This window comes from Lemur catta, chromosome 2 (genome assembly GCF_020740605.2).
Source record: "Lemur catta isolate mLemCat1 chromosome 2, mLemCat1.pri, whole genome shotgun sequence".
Classification (NCBI taxonomy): domain Eukaryota; kingdom Metazoa; phylum Chordata; class Mammalia; order Primates; family Lemuridae; genus Lemur; species Lemur catta.
In genome coordinates, this window is record NC_059129.1 from 10471893 (window position 1) to 10494168 (window position 22276).

General features: G+C 44.1%; 1 protein-coding gene across 2 annotated transcripts in view; it reads left to right on the plus strand.

Annotated features, from left to right (window-relative positions):
* BMERB1 (bMERB domain containing 1) overlaps positions 1 to 22276 on the plus strand; it is a 92363-nt gene that overhangs the window by 62665 nt on the left and 7422 nt on the right. For both annotated transcript variants that reach the window (XM_045542659.1, XM_045542660.1), the window contains exon 3: positions 22065 to 22138. In XM_045542659.1, the coding sequence (XP_045398615.1) occupies positions 22065 to 22138 (74 nt within the window). The remainder of the gene's footprint in view (positions 1 to 22064; positions 22139 to 22276) is intronic.

Genomic DNA, 22276 nt, shown 5'->3' on the forward strand with positions numbered 1-22276 from the left:
AGATGAGGGGATTCCTATTGATTCCTCTTTTTTCATAACTAGATGTCCTGGTCTTTGATAGGGTTGTTTTCTGATTAAAAAAAAAGAGAGAGAGAGAGAGAACTATAATTGCTCCAGATTAGATTACACCTAGATTTGAAGTCTGTCTCCACCGTGTACAGACTGGGCAATCTTGTGCAAATATCTTAACCTCTCTGAGCCTCAGTTGTATCATCTGTCAAATGGGCATGCATCCAATATCTCACAGGGCGGTTATGAGCAGTAAAAGAGATCATGTATATTAACTGCTCACCCCAGTGTCTGCTACGACATAGGCACTTACTTTCCTTTCCTCCAGGAAGAACTTGAGTTTGGAAATGAATAGATGCAGATGTAAGGGCAGACACTGCACCCAAGCTTTTTGTTTTTACTGCTAGGCACTTTATCTTGAAGAGGAGGAGAAAGAGGGAGATTAGAGGGTGAGTGAAGGTCTTTTCCATAATAAGGTTGTTCAGACAAGAAGAAAAGGCTCAAGGGGCACCTGAGATTTGTCGTAAAATTTCTGAATGACTGTCTTGTGGAAGAGAGAGTTTGTTTCTTTGATGTGGAACTAGAGCCAGCACATAGAGGCCACAGCGAATCAGATTATTGTCTCAGTATGAGAGAGGTCTTTCCAAATATTGGGAGGTGTATAAAGTTGGAATCTTAGGAGGTAGTAAGTTTCCATACTTGGGGGGATTCAAGCATTTAACTATTCCTTCCTTTATTCAGTAAGCCTATATTATACAATTACCACATCCTGGGAACATTTCAATGAACAGGGCAGATGAGGACTCTGCCCTAATGGAGTGAGAGTCCAGGAGGGAAGACAAAAGCGAGATGGCTCCTGGGGGTAGAGGGAAGCTTCAGAAGTTGATGGGGTGGGAGGGAAAGTGGGAGATACTATGGTCAATTCTTAAGGTTATTATTATTGTTTAACATCTCTGAACACTTACATGTTCCAGCACAATGCTAACATTTTTATACAGATTACCTTATTTCATCTTCATAGCAAGAGATGAGGCAGATCGTGTTAAGAGCCACATTTGACAGATGAGGAAACCGAGTTTCAGAAAGTTAAGAGACTCACCCAGGATCACCCAGCTAGGAATCAGTAGGGTTGGGATTCTAGTTCTAGCAGCTTGGCTTCAGATCCCAGGCTCTTAGCCACTCTGCTGTGTTTGCCCAGTGCCATCATTGCCTCCTAGCCACTGCCCCTCCCCAGAGAACCAGCCCCAGCCCTGCAAAGGGCAGCTCCAGGTGGGAGAACTTTGGGCCTCTCCCTGCTCCTCTCTGATTAGTTCAGATCGGCTCAGTCTGGGCCAATCAGAGTCCCTGTCCTGGGATACAGAGAGACTGGGCCAGTTAGGTGATGGGAGGTTGGCAAACCAGTCTGTGGGTAAGCAGAGAATGCCAGTCCTTGGGGGGAAACAGGAGGACAGAGCAGCTGCCTCAAAAGTAGCAAACAAGAGAGACTATGTCCCTCGAATGCACAGAATGAACTCAGCCATGACATTCTATTTCAGTCCCCAGGCAGCCCTGCTGAACTGAGCCTGTGCATAAGATGTTACATCTTCTTACATCCTGGGTATCCACTCTCCAGACCCTTGGGGAAATACCTCCCACCCCGTGTTGCCACTGTCTAGGGAAATCCAAAACCCACCCTTACAAGGTCTGTACATTTCCAGGGGGCCCCATTCTCAAGCCTTCTCTGCTCCTAGGCTTGGTTTCTTGGGTCCTGTTCATCCAGCCATTTAGATAGGAAACTCAGATACTTCGCTCGTTTCCATAACAACAAAACACAACGATACCCTTTCCTACTCCCACAGTCATTTGAGGAGCAGCAAAGCTAAGGATCACAGACAGGGTCTCATGAGCTTTTCACAACAAAACAGCTTAGAAACAATCACCATCACTTGCCTCCTGGCCTGCCGCCCTCCCTTAGAGGACTAGCCCCAGCCCCAGCTCTGCAAAGACCTCAATTTTTTAAATTGAAAAAGAAAAGTCGACGTTCCAATCAAGCACGTTGGGGTGTCAGTATGGCCAGAACTAGGAGAATGAGAAATCTGCATGTGACTTTGCTGATTGATAAGGTCTTTTTCATCACCCGTGCCATGAGGCAGGGGGATGGTTCCTTTTTCTTGGCATTTTCCATACACAGGGCCCAGTCCTACCACCTGCCTTGTTTTCTCCTTTACCGCAAATGCCCTCATCCCAGGTGAGCCGGCTTCCTCTCTCGTCATAGTGGCAGCAGCTTCACCCTCTCCTGAGAAGCCGCAACACCAGTAGGTGCTCGGGCTGTCACATGCACCACCCAGGTGTCTGTCAAGACACGATTCCAGGTGAAGGCCATTCCCTCCCCAAGATGATGGCGCTTCCCTCCATTTGCTTACACTTTTACTAAACTGTATTTTTATAAACCACCTGATGGTTGTGGACGGTCTAATTCCTATCACGCATCCCTTTCCCCATAACTCACGGTTGACTCTGCTTCCCTGAGCAAGCCCTGACTGCTACGTGGTGACAGGCTTTACAGAAGCAGCCAGAGGCTGGAGGCGCTGAAACGTGTCTGTCCCGTGTCAGTCTGACAGTTCCCTCAGACTTCCGGTTCTCAGCCTTGACAGGACGTTGGAATCACCTGAGAGCTTTAAAGAAACTGCTGGAGGCTGGTCTTACTCCCAGAATCTCATCTAACTGGTCCCAGGTGTGGCCTTGGGCATTGGAAATTTTAAAAGCAGGTAGGATGAGTCCACCTCACCTCCTACTGCACAGACACCCCCTCGCCTCTTCCCCGGGTGACGCAGAAGAACTCCGGTGTCTGTCAGCTGCTTACAGAGGACTCATCTTCTTAAGTTTCCTTCTGCAATTTTTCTTGATCAAAGTTGGCCTCAGACAGAAAATACAACATCTGCCTTGCATCAGTTTGACTCCTTGGCAGGCAGGGCGGCGAGTACTGCTCTCTCCAGGAGCTAAGGATCGTGATCAGAATGAGAATGAAATGTGGACTTGTGGTCTCCCATGGCGTATGAAAACTCCGATGCCCTCTGTTGTCTTCATCATCACGTCCGTTTTTGCAATCCATTGTCCACGCCTTTGATTGAACCCGGTGCTGTATTTATCAAGGAAATTACAATGATAAGCTTTCCAACAGCTTATAACCCAAAGCGGAATGTGTCAGCATTCAGCAACAATTGCTTTCCATTTGCACCATTGCCTGGCTTTGATCTCTAAAAACCAACACATGATCTCCTTTAATTTTTATTTTTTAAAGAAATCAAGTGAGTGGGCTGAGAGCAGGAGACACGGAATCCCTAAACTTCTTCACCGAACTGCAGAAAGGTTTTAGGATTAGAGTGTGATGATGATAAAGGTGGATTCTGGAGCCAGATGGTGCAGAAATTTAATCCCAGCCCTACCGCTGACTCACTGTACTAACTTTAAGCCTCACTCCTCGTCTGTAAAATGGGTGCAATCACAGTTCGCATCTCATGGAGTTGGAGGAGTGAGGACTCAATGAAATAACGTGTGGAAAGAACTTACTGTTACAGCCCAGTCCTTTGTAAGGACCTCCTATGTATTAGCCATTAGAATTCGTGGGATAGTCTTTCTGCAACCTATGAAAGAGTTTTGGAGCTATCGTTTGACCCAAGACAGAAACTGCTCATTCATATAATAAAATCTAACTTCACTTTGAAAGCGAAACTTCAGAAAATGCCTGAATAAACTGACATTTTGACTTGATAGGAGGTTCCCCCAGGCAGAGCTGGTGATTTAAAAGGCTCCTAGCTTGAAACTCTGCGCCCTCCTTCCCCCTTGAATAGTGATTATTCACTGGCGTTCCGTGTCTTCAAGTACTTACGCTGCTTCTTGGGCCCATCAGAACTGACCTTCAGCTATTCCAGAGGAAAATTCTGTCTGATCCTAGAGCAATCAGAGTAGGTCTGCTCCAGTCCAGGAACACTCTGGTGATTAAATTCAGGGAGCCTTGCCCGGGGCATTATTAGCTGCCTGGAGGAGTGATCCCTCTCGCCATCTGTTGTCTGCTATCACTGTTGGCTTATCTCTTTGGTCACATTTTGAGCCAAGTTGAGAAAATTCTAGCTTCTCTCAGCTAGCCGCCCTGATGTTGTTAACCAGAAACACGGCATGGTCTAGGGATCCATGTTGCAGCTGAAAGAGCCTTGGACTTGGAGACAGGAACCTGGGTTGAGGTCTTCACTCCTTGACTTTATGTGACTCAGTTGGTCCCGTTTTTCCCAAAGTGGGATACACACTGGGATGATTTGGGGTATTATTTGGGAAAGCCTTAATTAATTTGTTGTCATATCTTTTCTGGAAAATATTGGCTTTCCATTTATGGTGCTATAAAAAAGTGAATTGACATAAAGAAAAATACTAAGTAAACAATAGTAGAGAAGGCTTGAGACATGGCAACTGTTGCCATGGTAATATGCCAGTGACTGATGTTTAGGAAACACTGACTTAGCCCCACGAGCCACGCTGTCCTTCTTACTTTCTAAAAGGGCGCTATGGATATCGTGCCTCGTGGGTGGTGTGAGGTGATCAAACACAGCAAGAGTCAGCAAATATAGTGGTCAAGGTCACGGACTTTGCCTGTGTCAGGGAGATGTTTACCAGCTGTGTGATCTTGGGCAAATCACCTAACTTCTCTGTTTATGTGGTGTTTTCTGACACCAAATCTGTGTTTTTCTACACCACTTCTCTGATTTTTGGGCACCAACTGGGTGTCCAAACAATTCAGTCTGGTTCTGACACTATTCACCTGGAGTCAGAGGGCTCCGTCCCACAAGACTGTCCCCATGTCAGATGCCAGTTGCAAGTCTGGGGTCACCCCTGCCTCTGCCCAGCCTCCTACAATTTTGAGGGTTCCCACAACCACTCCTAAGTTTGATATTTTGCTAGAATGACTCCCAGAACTGAAGAAAGCACTTTACTTAAGTTTACTGGTTTACTATAAAGGATGTAACTCAGGGACAGCCAAATGGAAGAGACGCAGAGGGCAGGGTCCGGAGTGGGGCGCTCTGTGGAGCTTCCTTGCCATTTGCAGGTGCGCCACTGTCCCAGCACATTATTGTGTCCACCAACCCAGAAGCTCCCTGAATCTCAAGGTTCAAGAGCTTTCAGAACTCAATCGTCAGCCCCCCCCCTTTCTGGGAGGTTGGCGGGTGGGACTGCAAGTCCCCCCATCTGAATCACAGGTGTGGTCTTTCTGGTGACCAGCCCCCATCCTGAAGCTGTCTATCTAGGGGCCCCACCCTGAGTCGGCTCATTAGCACCCTCAGGTGTGCTACAAAGGGGATTGCTGTGGATAACAAAAGACGCTCCTAGGGTTTGGATGTTAAGTAACCGAAAATTCCAACTTTTGTCCATTAGAGGAGAGAGACCACCCCGCCCCAAAGACCACATGTGAATAATAATAGATGGTCTCTGAACAGCCTTCTAAGTAAAGTGAGTCCTGCAAACTGCAGGCTTTTTGTTTTTGTTTTTTTGAAGAGAGTTATGGTGCATTGATATCAGAGCTAATTTGCTAGCAACCACGGAGGAGAGATTCCTCGCTCTCTTAATGTGGGCATCTGAGTGAGACTCCTCAGGTTAGCATCCTGGCCCTACCTTTTAACTAGCTGTGTGATTCTAGCTGAGCCACTGAACCTCTCTGAGCTGCAGGATCCTCATCTATAAAAGAGATGATCACAAAGAAGGGTCGTTACAAGGATTAGTCAGATAATCTGCATAAAGCATGTAGTATATATAAAGCATTTTGTGTAGGAAGCACTTATGCAGTATTAAGCACATGGTAAGTTCTGAATAAATGATATCTAAAATCACCACCATCATTGCCATGGGTGATCTTTTCCCCACACAAAGCTCAGCTTTTGTGCTAAATAAATGTTGGATAAATATTTTAAAGAATGTTGAAGAGGCACCCCTAAATTTGCCCACTTGTTGGTGCCAAGCAGTAATATTAAATTTTCAGCAACCTTGAGAGCCAGTTGTTAAACTGTGGGTAGCTCGAAATCTGCAGTAGTGGGAGTGTTTACACCATGGAAATTGGCAAATGGTACCAACTAGGGCTTCTACCTCCCTTTCCTCCTCCCAGCCAGTTGTTAAACATTTGCCAGCACGCTGCTAATTCTGGCCCTATCCTGCCCTGCTTTGGGGCATCCAGCAGAGGATACTTGCTGTTCCTTTGTGGATCACCAAGCCCCAGGGTCCTGCTTCCCTACAAAGAAGGCCACTAATTACTGGTGCTGAATAAACATGAGGTTGATTTAAACATTAATTTACTTATCATCAAAAGCTTATCTGCTTCTGCTGGTGCTCTGACTGTAATGGGAATCGTGGGTGGTGATTGGAGATAGCTGATGGCTGCAGAGAAGGATGCTCTGTGCTCTGGAAGGAGCAGGGCCAGGCTGAGACTGTGGTCAGAGTAGCCCCCCCCACCCCCCATAGGCTAAGCCGGGACACCTGGGAAGAGGGCAGGGGCACCTTCCTGGGGACCTGCAGATTGTGTTTCTAAGATTTTTTTTCTTCAGTCATTAGATATTTATTTGAAAGGAGTGTCAGCTGTAAAATTCCTAAACTGGAGGGGCTTAGGGCCAGCAATCTGGTCACAGGGAGGGATCAGGGGATTTATTTTGCAGCTGCATTTGCAGTAGCAAGCCCATGGTTTTGACACATCAGTAAAAATTGCATGGGTTTCTACCAAATTTTTTGCTTATACTTTATACAAAATTGCGGAAAATGTCTCTTTCCTATTTCAAAAACACTTTTAAAATGTTGAAGTTGTTTTGAGGGCTAATGAAAACCATGGGGTGGGGCTAAAGCCATTTGCCCCCAGGAAAGCCCACCCTTTGGAACTGCCACTGGTTGAAAGCATTTGAAAAAGCTCCTGACTGCAAGGATGTGACAAGGCAAGGGGGCACGGGGACAGAGAGGCATGGCCTGGTATATCTGGGTGGCATATGTAGGCATCTATTGTAGTGACAGTTTTCAGGGCTCTGGAGTCAGACTGTCTTCTTTCAGATCTTGCCAGCTGTGTGAACTTGGGTGATTTGCTTAACCTCTCTGAGACTTCTATAAAGTGGAAAATGAGAATACCTGCCCTGTAGATTGTGAAGATTCAATGAGGCAGCGTGAGGCCCAGTTCCTGACCTGTGCTAAATGCTCAGATGAAAACCAGCTTTTGTTGGTATCAGCACGAGGTGGGGATGGACTTGGGAGTGGGGAGGGCAGATTGGGGAGAAGGCACATAGCTCTGGCAGGAACTCGCAGCAGGTGACAGAGGGTGGCAGGCACGGAGGGCCCTGATGCTGAGGAAGCTCAGAATAGAAACAGTATTGATAGCAGAATGCAAAGCAGTATCACTTGAACTACAGATGCTTAATTGGATTTCTCCAGGGCTGACTCACTGCCTTTGATAGACGCTATTGCCTTCGTGGTGTCTCTATCCTGGGATTTGAAAATTTTCCACCTGTGCTTGCAGTCTTTACGCCTGGTTTCAGTAAAAGGCAGGACTGCCTGTACTCCTCCATGCCCACCTGCTCACCTGCCTGCCTTCCTCACGTAGTCACTGTGGTGTGTCGGTGTGGGGTGATGTGCCAGGACTGTGGAGGAAAAGGCCATGTCCCTTAAAGGGGGTACCGTCTATTTAGGGAGAAATACAAGTGCCTAGGTGGTTATCTGGGGGATCACAAGGGGGCTGTGGCTGTGTGAAGGAAGAGGCTCTGATCCAGTTGAGAGCATTAGGAAGGTTCCAGAAGATGCTAGGGCTCTCTTGAAGGCTGCATAGGAATTAGTTTGAGACAAAGGTTCTGAGCTGGGAAAGGAGTTAGCCCAGGTATGGGGAACCTGCAGCCTTAAGTCCACATATGGCCTTCTGGGTCCTTAAGTGAGGCCTTGTGACTGAGTCCAACTTTTACAGAACAAGTCTTTTTCTTTCTATTAACACATTTTTGTTCATCTCTTTTATTTTTATTTTCTTTTAAAAATGAACATATTTAAAACACCAAGAATAAAATAAATCTCAACGAAATAATCCTCCCAGATTGACCTGCACAATTAGAACATTAGTAAGCCATAAGGGCTAAATTGACAGCTGCTGCACTCATGATTTAGTTCCAACTTCCCTCGCCAGACTGGCACCACTACCACATGAGGCTGGTTGGTGAGAGTTTATGGGGGTCGAGTACACCAGTCTAGTATCAGCTTTTGACAGCAGTGCACTGTGTTTCTGTTTGAAGTGGAATTTGTGAATAGTTCCACAGCTCGACAGTATTTTTTAATTCTGTCTGCTTAACAGTCCATCATGTCAAAGAAGACCAAGAAAATGCTGAAGGAAGAAAACAGATTTTTTAATGAGGATTGGCAATTGCAATATTATCTTGTTCCTGTTAAAGATAAGATGATTTGCTTCCTTTGTGATACTGCAGTATCAGCATTAAAGAAATTCAACACACATCAACATCATAACACTCATAAGGACCATAAATATTTTAGATTAGAGGGAAAGGCATGAAAGGTTGTATTGCAGAAATTAAAGATGAAGACCAAAAGCAAAGACAATTCTTTTAAGCAGCAAGAAGACCTGCAAATAATGCCACTGAAGCAGCTTATAAAGTAGTTTATATACTCAAGAAAAAAGGGAAGCCATTCAGTGGTGTAGAAATTGTGAAAGAATGCATTGTCGAAGCTGTAGGATGCTTAGACTCTGATGACATTTCAAAGCACAGACAGTTGCCTCTTTCAAGGAGAACCATAACTGATTGGCAGCATGAATTAGTCTTCAAGTTAACAGAACAACTTCATGCAGTACTTCAAAAGAAAAATAACGTATTATACAATTGCTTTGGATGAATCAACTGATACTACCAACTCGTGCAGGTTTGATACTTCATTTGGGTCACAACAGAAGATTTTCATTGCTATGAAGAGTTACTTGCTTTGGGCAATCTTGTGAACAGAACACAGGGAATAGATATCTTCAACAGCTTTCAAGATAAATGCCGTGAAGTTGTACTGTATTTGGTAAATTTAGAGAGTGTATGTACAGATGGTGCACCTTCCATGACAGGAAAACATGAAGGGTTTATTGCACAGATTAAAAAAAGTATTCAGAGATTCAGATGCTCTCAAATCTCTGTGCTAAAGCTACTATTTCGAGTGACAAACTTTGCAACAAGTTATAAGTATTGTTAACTATTAATATATTCGTGCAAATGCAACACAGCATAATTGGTTTCATAACATGCTAAAGTTGAATGATGAAGTATTCAGTATGGATTTGCCATATCATTCTAATGTGCATTGGCTATTTCAGGGACAGGTGCAAGTCAAAATTTTATCTCTGTGTGAACAGATAAATTTTATGAAGAACAGAATTAGCAATGTGAATTATTGAAAGAAGATTTCTATAGGAATGCAGCATTTCTGTGTGATATCATGTCAAATCAAAATGACTTGAATATTTCTTTGCAAGGTAAAACTAAGTCTATATATGATATGTGGCAAAAAATACAACCATTTCAAAATCAAAAAGCTATCTTTTTTTCAAAACATTTCTTCTTCGAAAGGAAATTTCAGATGAACATTTTCCCTAGTTAGCAAACAAAGGTCATTGATGAGCAGGATGATATATGTGAATCATTTGAAGAATACATAGTTGTTACAGACCTATTAATAATTGGAAAACATAATGAAAGGTTCACTGACTTTGAGAATCATGACACCACACTCAAATTATCATTTCAGCCTTTCCTAGTTGATGTCACCAAGGCATCTAAGGAACTACAGATGGAATTGATTGAGCTCTCAGTAGGTAACATTTTAAAGTCATCATTTGATGCTAAGAAAGATCCAATTGAAATGTGGAAAAATGCAGTGGATCACCCAAGCCTTTGGCAACATGCCAGAAAAATGCTCTTTTGCTTCTCAACCACTTATTGCTGCGAATCTGCATTCTCCTACCTAACCCAAATCAAGATGCCCTTCAGGTCAGAAAGGACTGATGCCCATCTAGAGGATCAACTGAAACTGCGGACCTCCATGCTGCAACCAAATATTCAAATGCTTTCCAACAGAAAGCAGACACAACAAAGGCATTAAAAGATAAGTTAACTTAAAAATTTACAAATAGTTTTCATTTTCTTAAATTATCAAGGACATAGTAGTTAGATTTTTACAAAATAATGTACATGTTTAAGTATATCTAATTGAAGTTTCTTGAATGTGACCTTACTTAATTAGAGCTACATTAATGTGGCTTCCAACATGAAAAGGTTCCCCACCCCTGAGTTAGGATTACAGGCCTGAGCCACCTCACCCAGCACTTTCTTCATCTTTAAAATGGGAATGATGACAGGACCACTGTCTAGGATTACTATGCATGTCAAGCACTGAGCACGCTGCCTAGGACGGACATATCAAATGCCCAATCATCGATATCTGCTATTATTATTAAGGGGTGTGAGAGAGAAGCAGGGAGAAAAAGGGAGCAAGAACATGATGCTGAACAGTCACTGTTTCTGAGAAATGAAGCTATAATAATATTTAAAAGCTGTAGTGAAAAAAATGTTTATCAATTGTATTTGTTTGCATTGAAGTTTTAAAATGACATTTTTATCTGATTGTAGAGTGGGCCCTTAGTCATTATAGAAATTTCGGAAATTACAAACAAGTGCAAAGAAGGAACCTAACAGCATGCATAACCTTGAGCTACGGGCACCAGAGACCACTTCCCCTCAGGTGTTTTGGTGTATTTCATGCCAGTCTTTTTCTTCCACGTGACCCAGGGATGGCAGGCTTACCCTGGGGGCCCTGGCCTCTGTCTGTCTGGTGACAGACAGCGCTCAGCACATCATTGAGTCTCCCAAAGAGATCCAAACCCACAGCACATTGACAAGTAAGTGGAAGTCTACAGAAGAGCTCACGCTGCCGGACTCCATCACTATCCCTAGGAGATGGCACTGTTTTCCTCAGGTGTCCCATCTCTTTTCTCTCTCTCTATCTCTTCCACGTGCCTCCCACCGCAGGAGGCCCATCAAGTCCCAAACAATTCAGCTGTGGTCTTCAACTTACAAACCTCCATAGGCAAAACCAAAGCCTGGTGGTTCTCAGAACATCCGCCCAAGAAAGAAGCGTGCTCCCCCACCAGGCTACCCATCAGAGTACGGATATCCCTACATTCACCTAAATAGAAATCATATCTTCTTCTGGAAGATGGAGGGATGGGTTGTTCTGCCATTGAGGAAAACAAGGAGTCAGCGTTTACTGAGCATTTACTATGTGCGGGGCACCCGTGCTCAGCACTTGCTGTGCATAAACTCGTGCACATCCTCACAGCAGTCCTGCGAGACAGGCATTGCTTTTATTTCCATTTTACAGATGAGGCAACTGAGGTTGAGCAGTGTGCCCAAAGTTCCATACTGGTACGTGGCCTTTGGGATTCAGCCCTAGTTCCTGCTCGCGACCACTTCACCGTGGTGTCTCCTCTCCACATGGCTACGAGTTGGGACAGACATGGTTGCAGACCTTGCCCTCCTCGCTTCTCCCAGAGCTCTGGTTTGTTCAGGAGGCAACTTGCCTGGCCCCCGATGGCGGCCAGTCACAGAAACCCCATTTGCCTTTGCCAGACACCCACTTTTCCAGGCTGCCTTGCACATGGAGGGAGCTGTGAGACATATTTGAGATGGAAGAGAAAGTTTGCTTGGGCTTCTGGGAAAGATGCTTAAGGCCTTGGGTGCTGCCCTGAAGCTACCGCAGCCACTGTGGTGAGGATGGCAGAGGGGAATTGTGGAAAGAGCCGGACATCCTCGGGCCACCTGCATCTGGACTGCTCGTTAAGTAAATATTAAATGTCCTTATGGCTTAAGTAGAGTGACCAACTGCCTTGGTTCACCTGGGACTGTCCCAGTTTCAGCACCGCAATTTCCATGTACTGGGAAACCCCTCAGTCCCGGGCAAACTAGGAAGGTTGGTCACCCTAGATTTAAGGAACTATTAATCAGATTCTCTGTTGCTTGCAGCTGAAGACATTTTCACAGATCCACGTGTGTGTGGATAGGTGTGTTTTTAATGAAAGCAGGATGCAAACATACCTACCTATGTCCTGCTCATCGCAGGCATTGCAAGCACTGCACTGTGATGATTTTCCACAATGCCGTTAAATCCTATTGTTCAAAAAGCATTTGAATAGTTCCTGCAGAGTGCCTTGGAAGCTTGGCTGGACCTGTGAATAAGCCACGTTAGTCCAGGTCTCTGTGTCATGAGTGCTGAACCCTGGAAATTATGCTCCACTGTTGCCGGCTCATTCCAGAAACAGATGCCATCTCCAAGAACCCGATTAATGCAGGAAGGAAAAGAAAGCCAGCCGTGTGATTCGGAATCTCAGCCTTTCACGCTGGGACAGTGGGGAAAAGTGGGTCATTTTACCAGCTTTGAGTGGGGAGAGGCGATCAGGCCCTGCTAGAATAACAGTGCTGCTCCTTTTACAAGATTTCTTTGAAAACGACACGGTCTGGCAGCTTGAGTGGCAGCCTAATGGAAACCCAGCAGGGACCATGAAGCGAAGGCACAAGCAGATTGCCAGAGGCAAGGACTGACTTCTTAAAACAGTATTTATCGGCTCCTTTCCAAAATAAATCATGGAGGCCGTGGACTTCTTCGGGTGCATGAGAAGTAGTCACATCTGACCTTAGAGATGAACGCTGGCCTGGGACGTGGAGCGTGGGTCTGAGTCCAAGCCCTCCCAGCAACCTCCTCGGTGACCTTGGGCAAGTCGTTCTCCTCTCTGGACCTCTGTTTCCTCATGTGCAACATGAGGGGTTTTTTTGAGCCCTAGAGCCCCATTCTGCTAGCACAGAGAGGACATAACCAGCTTTAGACCCAGTGAGATCGGAGTGCAGGTCTCAGGTCCACCATTCACTGGCTACAAGCTCCTTCACAACTCTTGGCCTCAGCACCCTCACTGTTGAAAACCTCCTCTTGAGGTTGTGTGAGAATTAAACAGGCTCACATGTGTGGAGCAGGTAGCCCGGCGATTTGCATATACAGACCAGGTGCATAGGAAGAGCTACTTCCACCCACCCCTCTGCCCTGGGTAGGGAGGACAGTGGCTTGGCTGAGTCAGCTGGTGGGGACTCCTGGGCTATCTTTAGCAACACTCCTGTGTCAAAGGATGAGTCTCACCTTCATGCGCTATTTCAATTTCCTCAAACCAGGTGGTGCTGAGATGATGAACATGTGCATTTGTTTAGTGTTCACTGGATTAATGAGCCTAAATGCTATTCCCAGGGGTGGGGGTGAGAGTAAGTGTTGAGAAGTCTCCAGGGAGCCCTTGGGTTCAGCCACTCCTCAGCATCATGCTGGAGACTCAGGGACCAGAGAAGTGCTGGCTGGTGGGCTCAGGTGACATACCTAGGAAAGGGACGCCCTTGCAATGCACCCTGGAAGGCCAAGCTGCCTTGTTCTCTCTCGGTGGCTTGTTTCGTGGTCTGAGTGTGAACTTCCACTGCCATCACCCTGGTCTCACCCCTGGTTGTAACCAGACCCTCATTCCTAGATGTGTCACTCTCTTCCCAAAATTATGTCACTTTCCTCAACTGAGGTATTATTCTTCTCTTCTTCAAGGGTTTTCTAGACTGTCTTAGTTTTGATTCTTCTTAAACAAAACTTACTAACACTGAAACTTAACCAACATCAAGCTGCACACTTGTGGAGTGCCACTTACAGGAGAAGCACAGCCTGGATGGTCAAGAAGAGATACTGGCACTCAGAGAGAGGGGACAGCTAGACAAATGTTAGAAATGGGCGTGGTGCCCCTGGGTAGGTGACAGTGAAGAGTCTGCCCAATTTAGGACATGTCAGTGACGTATGGGTCTGGGCTGTGAAGAATCTTAACATGGGAGCCATCTTGGGTTCTAGAGTGAGAGCATGGCATGGTGATGTGTCTATGCAAACCGGTTTGGAAGACATGGTGATCAGTATTTACACACCAAGGAGAAAGAGCATCCTTATTTTGAACCTTCTGTTTATGGCACTCCAAGGAATTCCTGGAAGATATGTTTGCTCATGAATCTTTAGCTGGGGTTGGCAAACTACAGCCCACAGTCCAAGTCTGGCCCACTGCCTGCTTTGGTACAACCCACAAGCTAAGAATGGGTTATTTTCATTTTTAAATGGTTGGAAAAAAATCAAAAGAAGAATAACATTCCCTGACATATAAAAATTATATGAAATTCAAAGTTCAGTGTCTATAAATAATGTTTTGTTGGAATAGAGTAACATTCATTCATTTGTGCACTGTCTGGGGCTGTTCGTCTCTATAACGGCAGAGGTGACAGTGACCATGCGGCCTGCATAGCCTAAGACATTCACTAGCTGGCCCTTTGCAGAAAAGTTTTGCAAACCCCTGATCTTCAGAGAGAACCACAGTAAGTCTTCAGAGACTGAGGAAGTTGCCAGAGCCGGAGGAGCTCTCACCTTACATGCATGAAAAATTCAACACCCTGAGAGGGGGATATTGTTTATCAATTCACTGCCTCATCCAGAAAATAGTTCTTGAGAGCCTACTGTGTGCCAAGCTTCCTGACTTAATTTTCACTTCTGAGAGGCACCGGGAGCTAGGCCAGCTACCAGGGCTCTCGCCTGCCTGCTGCTTTGCCTGAGGGCCAGAGCCCGTTTTCTTCTCTGGGCTCCAGTGGGGGATTGGGCTATGCCCGGAGCATATACGCTTGGCCAACAGCTTTCCTGCAGGTGCATGCTAATGCGATCTGGCACTTTCTGTGACAGCATCTGTCCCTCTACACATCCTTTACTCCACTGAAGGACATACTAAGTGTGATTTCATTTCTTAGTTTCTGTTTTTTCCTCCAGACTCTTGCCAAGATAGTGCCTAGGCAGAGACACATAAGTCCTTTCTGTGGATGGCAAGCTGTGAAAGGCGGAGGGGCTCTGCCCTGGATATGCTTAACCTTAACCCTAAGGCCATTGGCCGAGCTGGCCTAGAAATAATTAAAGATATGAACAGGCCAGGCGCTGTGTAATCCTGCTCGTGCCTGTAATCCTAGCACTTTGAGAGGCTGAGGTAGGATGACTGCTTGAGGCCAGGAGTTTCAGGCCAGCCTGAGCAACATAGCAAGACCCTGTCTCCCATAAAAAAATAGAAAAATTAGCTAGTGTGGTAGTGCATGCCTGTAGTCCCAGCTACTGGGGAGGCTGAGGCAGGAAGATTGCTTGAACCCAGGAGTTTGAGGTTGAGATATGATGACACCACTGCACTCTAGCCCAGGCAACAGTGCAAGACCCTGTCTCAAAAAAAAAAAAAAAAGATATGAACCAAGATTAATCTCCAAACAGAGAGAGAAAGGAAGAAGAGGAAGAAAAATCAAACTATTAATACATGAATGTTTGATAATAGGGCATTGGTTACATAGATGGTTTTCCAACTATATAAGGGAAACTCAATAGCCACAAAAAAGATATTGCTGACCAGACTGCAAGGGGCCCCTTGAGAACATAAAGCTGATGTTCAACATATCCGGCGAGGCACTAAAGGAATAGGTTGTCAGATTTAGCAAATAAAACGCACTGCTCACAGTTACATCTGCGTTTCAGACATATGGCAAATATTTTAACATAAGCCTGTCTCATGCAGTGTTGGGAACATATGTACACTAAAAAATTATTTGTTGTGTATCTGAAATTCAGATATATTCAGATTTTACTGGATGTCTTGTGTTTTGTCTGGTAATCCTTTAAGAGGAGGGAGGCCAGATTTTTAATATCATCCTCATCTTCTATGTAGATGTTAGCCCCGGGGGGGGGCCGGTTCTGTGCTGGGGGAGGAGAAACAGTTTGAATAAATGGGGGTATCTCCCAGCCCCATTTCTCTCTGTGCCTGCTGGAGAATCCTCCGTTGAGTCTCCAGCTCTGTGACAGTTTCAGGAGACAGCAATGAAAGGCCCCAAAGAGAACCAACAACAATGTTCAATGAACTGATGGAAGATGAAAATTGGGGACAATGTGGCAATATATGTCAAGGGCTTGAAAACATTTAAACCCTTTAGTAATTCCATTTAAGGATTTTATCCTAAGGAGACAATTATGGATACATAAATATTTAACTATGAGTATGTGCAACAAATACAGCCTTGCTGACAACAGCAAAAACCCAGAAACAACCCAATGGCCAACCCTAGGGCCCTGCTTAAACCAGTTATGGTTCCCATGCAGAACAAAATTCTACACAGGCATGAAAAATGATGCTCCGAGGAGATGTTATTGCTATGAGAGAATAAACCCTACGAAAAAACTGATTAGGAAATATTATGATCCTATTTTGCAAAGTACATATGCATAGAAAAAAGAAGACTCCATTTAAAATGTTACCATGATTATTTTAAAGGAATTCTTAGTTCCTTCATTTGCTTCTCTGTATTTTTAATTTTTATTCTTACAATAAGCATGTATTATCTGAGTGATTTTTAAGGGTTTTTTCTTTCATTGCATGGGCCACCCCTTTCCTTGGAGGCTCCTTCGGCCAGTCTTGGGTCACCAGAGCCTCTGCAGAAGCCTCTCTGTTCCCTGGTGTCTTCAGACACATCTCAAGCCATAGAGCCCACGGCCCAGGCCAGCAGCCCATTTGCACATGCGTTTCCTGACCTGCATCCTTCAAGCCTTTGCCTAACTCAGGGGTGAGGAACTGTATCATGTTGGAAGCCACATTAATTTAAGCTATAATCAAATACGGTCGCATTCAAGAAACTTCAATTAGATATACTTAAGTATGTACATTATTTTGTAAGAATCTAACTACTATGTACTTGATAATTTCAAAAAATGGAAACTGTTAATTTTAAAGTTAACTTAATTTTTAATCCCTTTGTTGTGTCTTTTTGTTGGAAAGCATTTGAATATTTGGTTGCAGCACAGGGGTCTGCAGTTTCAGTTCATCCTCTGGGTGGGTGTCATTCATTTGTGACCTGAAGGTTGTCTTGATTTGGGTTAGGTAGGAGAATGTAGATTTGCAGCAGTAAGGGGTTGAAAAGCAAGAAAGCATTTTTTTGGGCATGTTGCTAAAGGCGTGGGTATTCTACTGCATTTTTCCATATTTCAACTGGATCTTTCTTAGCATCAAACAATGACTTTAAAATGTCATCCCCTGAGAGCTCAATCAATTCCATCTGTAGTTCTTTAGGTGCCTTGGTGATATCAACTAGGTGAGGCTGAAATGCTAATTTGAGTGTGATGTCATGATTCTCAAAGTCAGTGAACCTTTCATTGTATTCTCCAATTAATAGGTCCATAACAGCTGCGTATTCTTCAAATGATTTGCATATATCATCAGTGACCTTTGCTAACTGGGAAAAATGTCCATCTGAAATTTCCTTTTGAAGAAGTGTTTTGAAAAGGAAGTTTTTTTGAAATGGTTGGATTTTTTTGACACATATCATATACAGACTTAATTTTACCTTGCAAAAAAATATTTAAGTCATTTTAATTTGACATTATATCACACAGAAATGCTGCATTCTTATAGAAATCTTATTTCAATTATTCACATTCCTGATTCTGTTCTTCATTTTAGCTATCTGTTCTCGCAGAGATAAAGTTTTGGCTAACACCTGTCCCTGTGGTAGCCAACACACTTTAGAATGATACAGCATATCCACACGGAATACCTCATCATTCAACTTCAGCATGTTATGAAACTGACTATGCTGTGTTGCATTTGGACGAATATAGTTAACAATACTTGTAACTTGTCGTAAAGTTTGTCACCTAAATAGTAGCTTTAGCAGATTTTGCTGATGCAAGATACAATGAAAAGAAATGAGAGCATCTGGATCTGTTAATACTTTTTTTATTTGTGCAATAAACCTTTCATGTTTTCCTGTCATGGAAGGTGCACCATCTATACATATACTCACTACATTTACCAAATTCAGTCCAACTTCATGACATTTATCTTGAAAGTTGTTGATGATATCTATTTCCTGTGTTCTATTCCCAAGAGTGTACAAACAGAGTAATTCTTTGTTGGAAAGAAAATCTTCTGCTGTGACCCAAATGAAGTATAAAACCTGCACCGAGTCACTAGCATCAATTGATACATCCAAAGCAACTGAATAATATATATTTTCTTTTGAAGTATTGCATGAAGGTGTTCTATTAAGTTGAAGGCTAATTCATGCTGCTGATGAGTTATGGTTCTCCTTGAAAGAGGCAGTTGTTTGTACTTTGAAACATCATCGGGGTCTAAGCATCCTACAGCTTGGACAATATATTCTTTCACGATTTCTGCATCACTGAATGGCTTCCTTTTTCCCCTGAGTATATAAACTACTTTATAACTGCTTCAGTGACATTATTTGCAGGTCTTATTGCTGCTTGAAAGAATTGTCTTTGCTTTTGCTTTTCATCTTTGATTTCTGCCATACAACATTTTGTGCCTTTCCCTCTAATTTAAAATACTTGTGGTCCTTATGAGTGTTACAATGGTGATGAACACTGAATTTCTTTAGTGCTGATACTGCAGTATCACGAAGCAAGCAAATCATCTTACCTTTAGCAGAAACAAGATAAGATTGTAATTCCCAGTCTTCATTAAAAAATCTGTTTTCTTCCTTCAGCGTTCTCTTGGTCTTCTTTGACATGCTGGGCTGTTAAGCAGACAGAATTAAAACATACTGTCGAGCTGTACAACTATTCACAAATTCCACTTCAAGCAGAAACACAGGGCACCACTGTTGAAAGCTGCTAACAGACTGGTGTACTCGACCCCCATAAACTCTCACCAACCAGCCTCACGTGGTCTTGGTGCCAGTCAGGTGGGGGAAGTTAGAACTGAATCATGAGCGTAGCAGCCATCAATTTAGCCCTTATGGCTACTCATGTTCTAATTGTGTCGGTCAGTCTGGGAGGAGTATTTCGTTGAAAGTTATTTTATTCTTTGCTATTTTTCAAATCATTCATTTTAAAAATAAAATAGAAATATAAAAGATAAACACAAATGTGTTAATAAAAATAAAAGGATTTGTTCTGTAAAATTTGGATTTGGTCAAAAGGCCACACTTAAGGACCCAGAAGGCCACATGTGGCCTTAAAGTCACAGCTTCCCCACTGCTGTCCTAGCACTTCGGGAGGCTGAGACAGTATGACTGTTTGAGCCCAGAAATTTGAGACCAGTCTGGGCAACATAGCAAGACTCCATCTCTACAAAAAATTTTCTTAAAAGTAGGAGGATGGCTTGAGCCCAGGCATTGGAGGTTGCAGTGAGCTATGATGACACCATTGCACTCTAGCCAAGACAACGGAAAGAGACCCTGTCTTAAAAAAATAAATAAACAGATGAAGAAAGACTCAGAGAAATGAAGTCACTGGAGCATAATGGGTCCCTTTGAGCCTGAGCTGTTAGGTACCAAAACCCTGGCTCCTAATCACTACCTGTCTTTCTTTTTTTTCCTTTTCTCCATCTTCTCCTCTCTCACCTCTCAAAAATTATCAACAAGGTATCTCTGTCAACTCTGTGGCTGTAATCCAAAATTTCTCCATTTCAGCATGATTGACATATTGGACCAAATCATTCTCTGTTGTGTGGGTTCTGTGCACTGTAGGGTGTTTGGCAGCACCCCTGGCCTCTACCCTCCGGATGCCAGTACCAACCGCCCCCCAACAACACACACCCAGTTGCATTAAAAAAATAATCAAATATATCTCCAGGCATTGACAGGTGTCCCTGGGGACCAACATGGCCCTCACTGAGAACCACTGCTATAGGCTTATCTCTGCATTAGCTGTGGAAAAGGATTCCGAAGTCCCTCCAGTTGGATGATTGCCTGTAGAAACCCACAGGAACAGTTTGTGCTCTTCTGGCAAGTCCAAGCTCATTCGAGGCAGCTGCCACCTGCTAGGACACCCCAGGGCAGGGCCTGAAAAAAGCTTGGCATGCCTTGGCAACAAGAGATGCAGGCTGAGACAAGGCATCCCTGCCTCTTCTGAAAGCTGGGATGCTGGGATTGGAATGGAAAACATGGGTAGTTCTTGACCAGCAAGGGGCAGGGTCCCCTACGCTGGTCTGCAGATGGCACTGCTGAAAGGAGCCAGCAGATGGGCTCTTGATGAAGACGCTGTGGGATAGGGCAGAAAGATCAGTGGACTCCAATCCAAAGGGTCGATCTCTGGTCCTGGTCCGTGTTGCTAGCTGTTTGTACTCAGCCCATTCCCTCTACCTGTCTCCTCATAGGTAAAATGAGACTATTAGTGCCGTACCTCTATCTCTCCCAAGGACAGTTGTCAGGAGCAAAGTAGGATATTGCATCCAAACTGACCCACTCCATCCACTCACCTGCTTCACTCTTCTTCGTAGCACCTGAAGTATCATACATGTGTCTTCCCTCTGTCTCTGTTGCCATCATGTCAGCTTCCCTTGGGCTTGGTCTTGTTTGCTACATCCCCAGAGCTGAGGACAGTGGCCACCATAGTAGATGCTCAATAAAGACGTGCAGCATGAACACACACAAATACACACTCCATGGGGAAGTGATTTAAAAACATGTTTCAACAGCTGTGGGCATATAAATCCCTTTGTACTCACTGGTTCCACTTCTGAGAATCTCATTTGCTCTCCCCAAATGAGCCAAAAGCCTTCTATGAATTGATGTTCATCCAGTAGTGGCCAAAATAGCACGGACAACCCATGGGAAGAGCCCATCTAAGTCATCAAGATAAGGGCATAATTACACAACCCTGATAAATCTACTTGGTGAAACGCCAGGCAATCATTACAAATATTGTTTACAGTAAGGTGAGTTAATTTTCATAGCACACACACAAAACTATAGTGAGTAATGCAAAATTGTACATGCAACCCACTTTCTGAGCTTACAGAAGGGAGTGTCCCCCCATACACTGGTGGTGGGAATGTTGTGCACAATCTCTCTGGAGGACAATTTGGAAATGCCTGTTGAAATGTTAAGTGTTCATGTCACTAGACCCAGCAATTGCATTTCTAGGAATTTATTCTAGAAATGTATTAGGAAACAACCCAGATGTCTATGAATAGGGGAATAGTTAAATAAATTACTGTATATCAATACAATGGAATACTATGCAGCTGTTTAAAATGAGGAGATTTGTATGTATTGACATGGATAGATGCTCAAAATAGATTATTAAGTTGAAAAAAAGCTGGGCACGGTGGCTCATGCCTGTAATCCCAGCACTTTGGGAGGCTGAGGCAGGAGGATGGCTTTTGTTTAGGAGTTCAAGACTAGCCAGAGCAAGAGTGAGACCCCGTCTCTACTAAAAATAGAAAAATTAGCTGGGTGTGGTGGCGCACACCTGTCATCCCAGCCACTCAGGAGACTGAGGCAGGAGGATCACTTGAGAAATTGGAGGTTGCAGTGAGCTACAATGGCGTCACTGCATTCTAGCCTGGGCGACAGAGCGAGACTCTGTCTCAAAAAAAAAAAAAAGAAAGAAAGAAAAATAGGAAACTGAATCCCCCCTCCTCACTCCCTCCATATTAAAAAAAAAAGTTTTTAAAAAAGCAAATTTCAAAATATTTTTGTACAATACCAGTGGTGTCCTATATGGTAGTATAAGCATAAGCATTTTTTTTTTTAATTTAGAGGAATACATACCAAATTGTAAGGGTTCTCTCTAAAGGACAGACGGAGATTTCTCTCTGTTTTGAATTTCTGTAATGTTTAAAAATTTTTAACATGAGCTAAAAACAAACTGAATGTGCAACATGAGCTCACTTGTGTAAGCAAAGAAAAGCCAGGCACATGTAGGTTGGAAGGAACTTTATCAAGGTATTATTAACAGTGAAGGATCATTTCTACATGGTGAGATGATGGGTGGTTTTGGCTTTCTCCTTTTGAGGGAAGACGTCTACAACGAGCACGTATGGCCTTTATAAGGGATAAGCCACGTTCACAAGCCCTCTTTGTTTTAGCCGGGGTGGTGCTCTGGGTGCAGCGTTCTGTTGATGTAACCTGCTGTCTTGTGGTGTCTTGTTTCCCCAGGATGGATGACATCCAGCTCTGCAAAGACATCATGGACTTGAAGCAGGAGCTGCAGAACTTGGTCGCCATCCCAGGTAACCATTTGCGACTTCACCTCGTGTCAAGCAGCTGCTTGGGGCCCCCAGCCTGGCCGGTCTGGGGTCTGGAGGACAGAGTTCCTGTCTTCTCCCAGCGTGGCCTCATTCTTGCAGGGTAGCACTCCCTGACTGTGT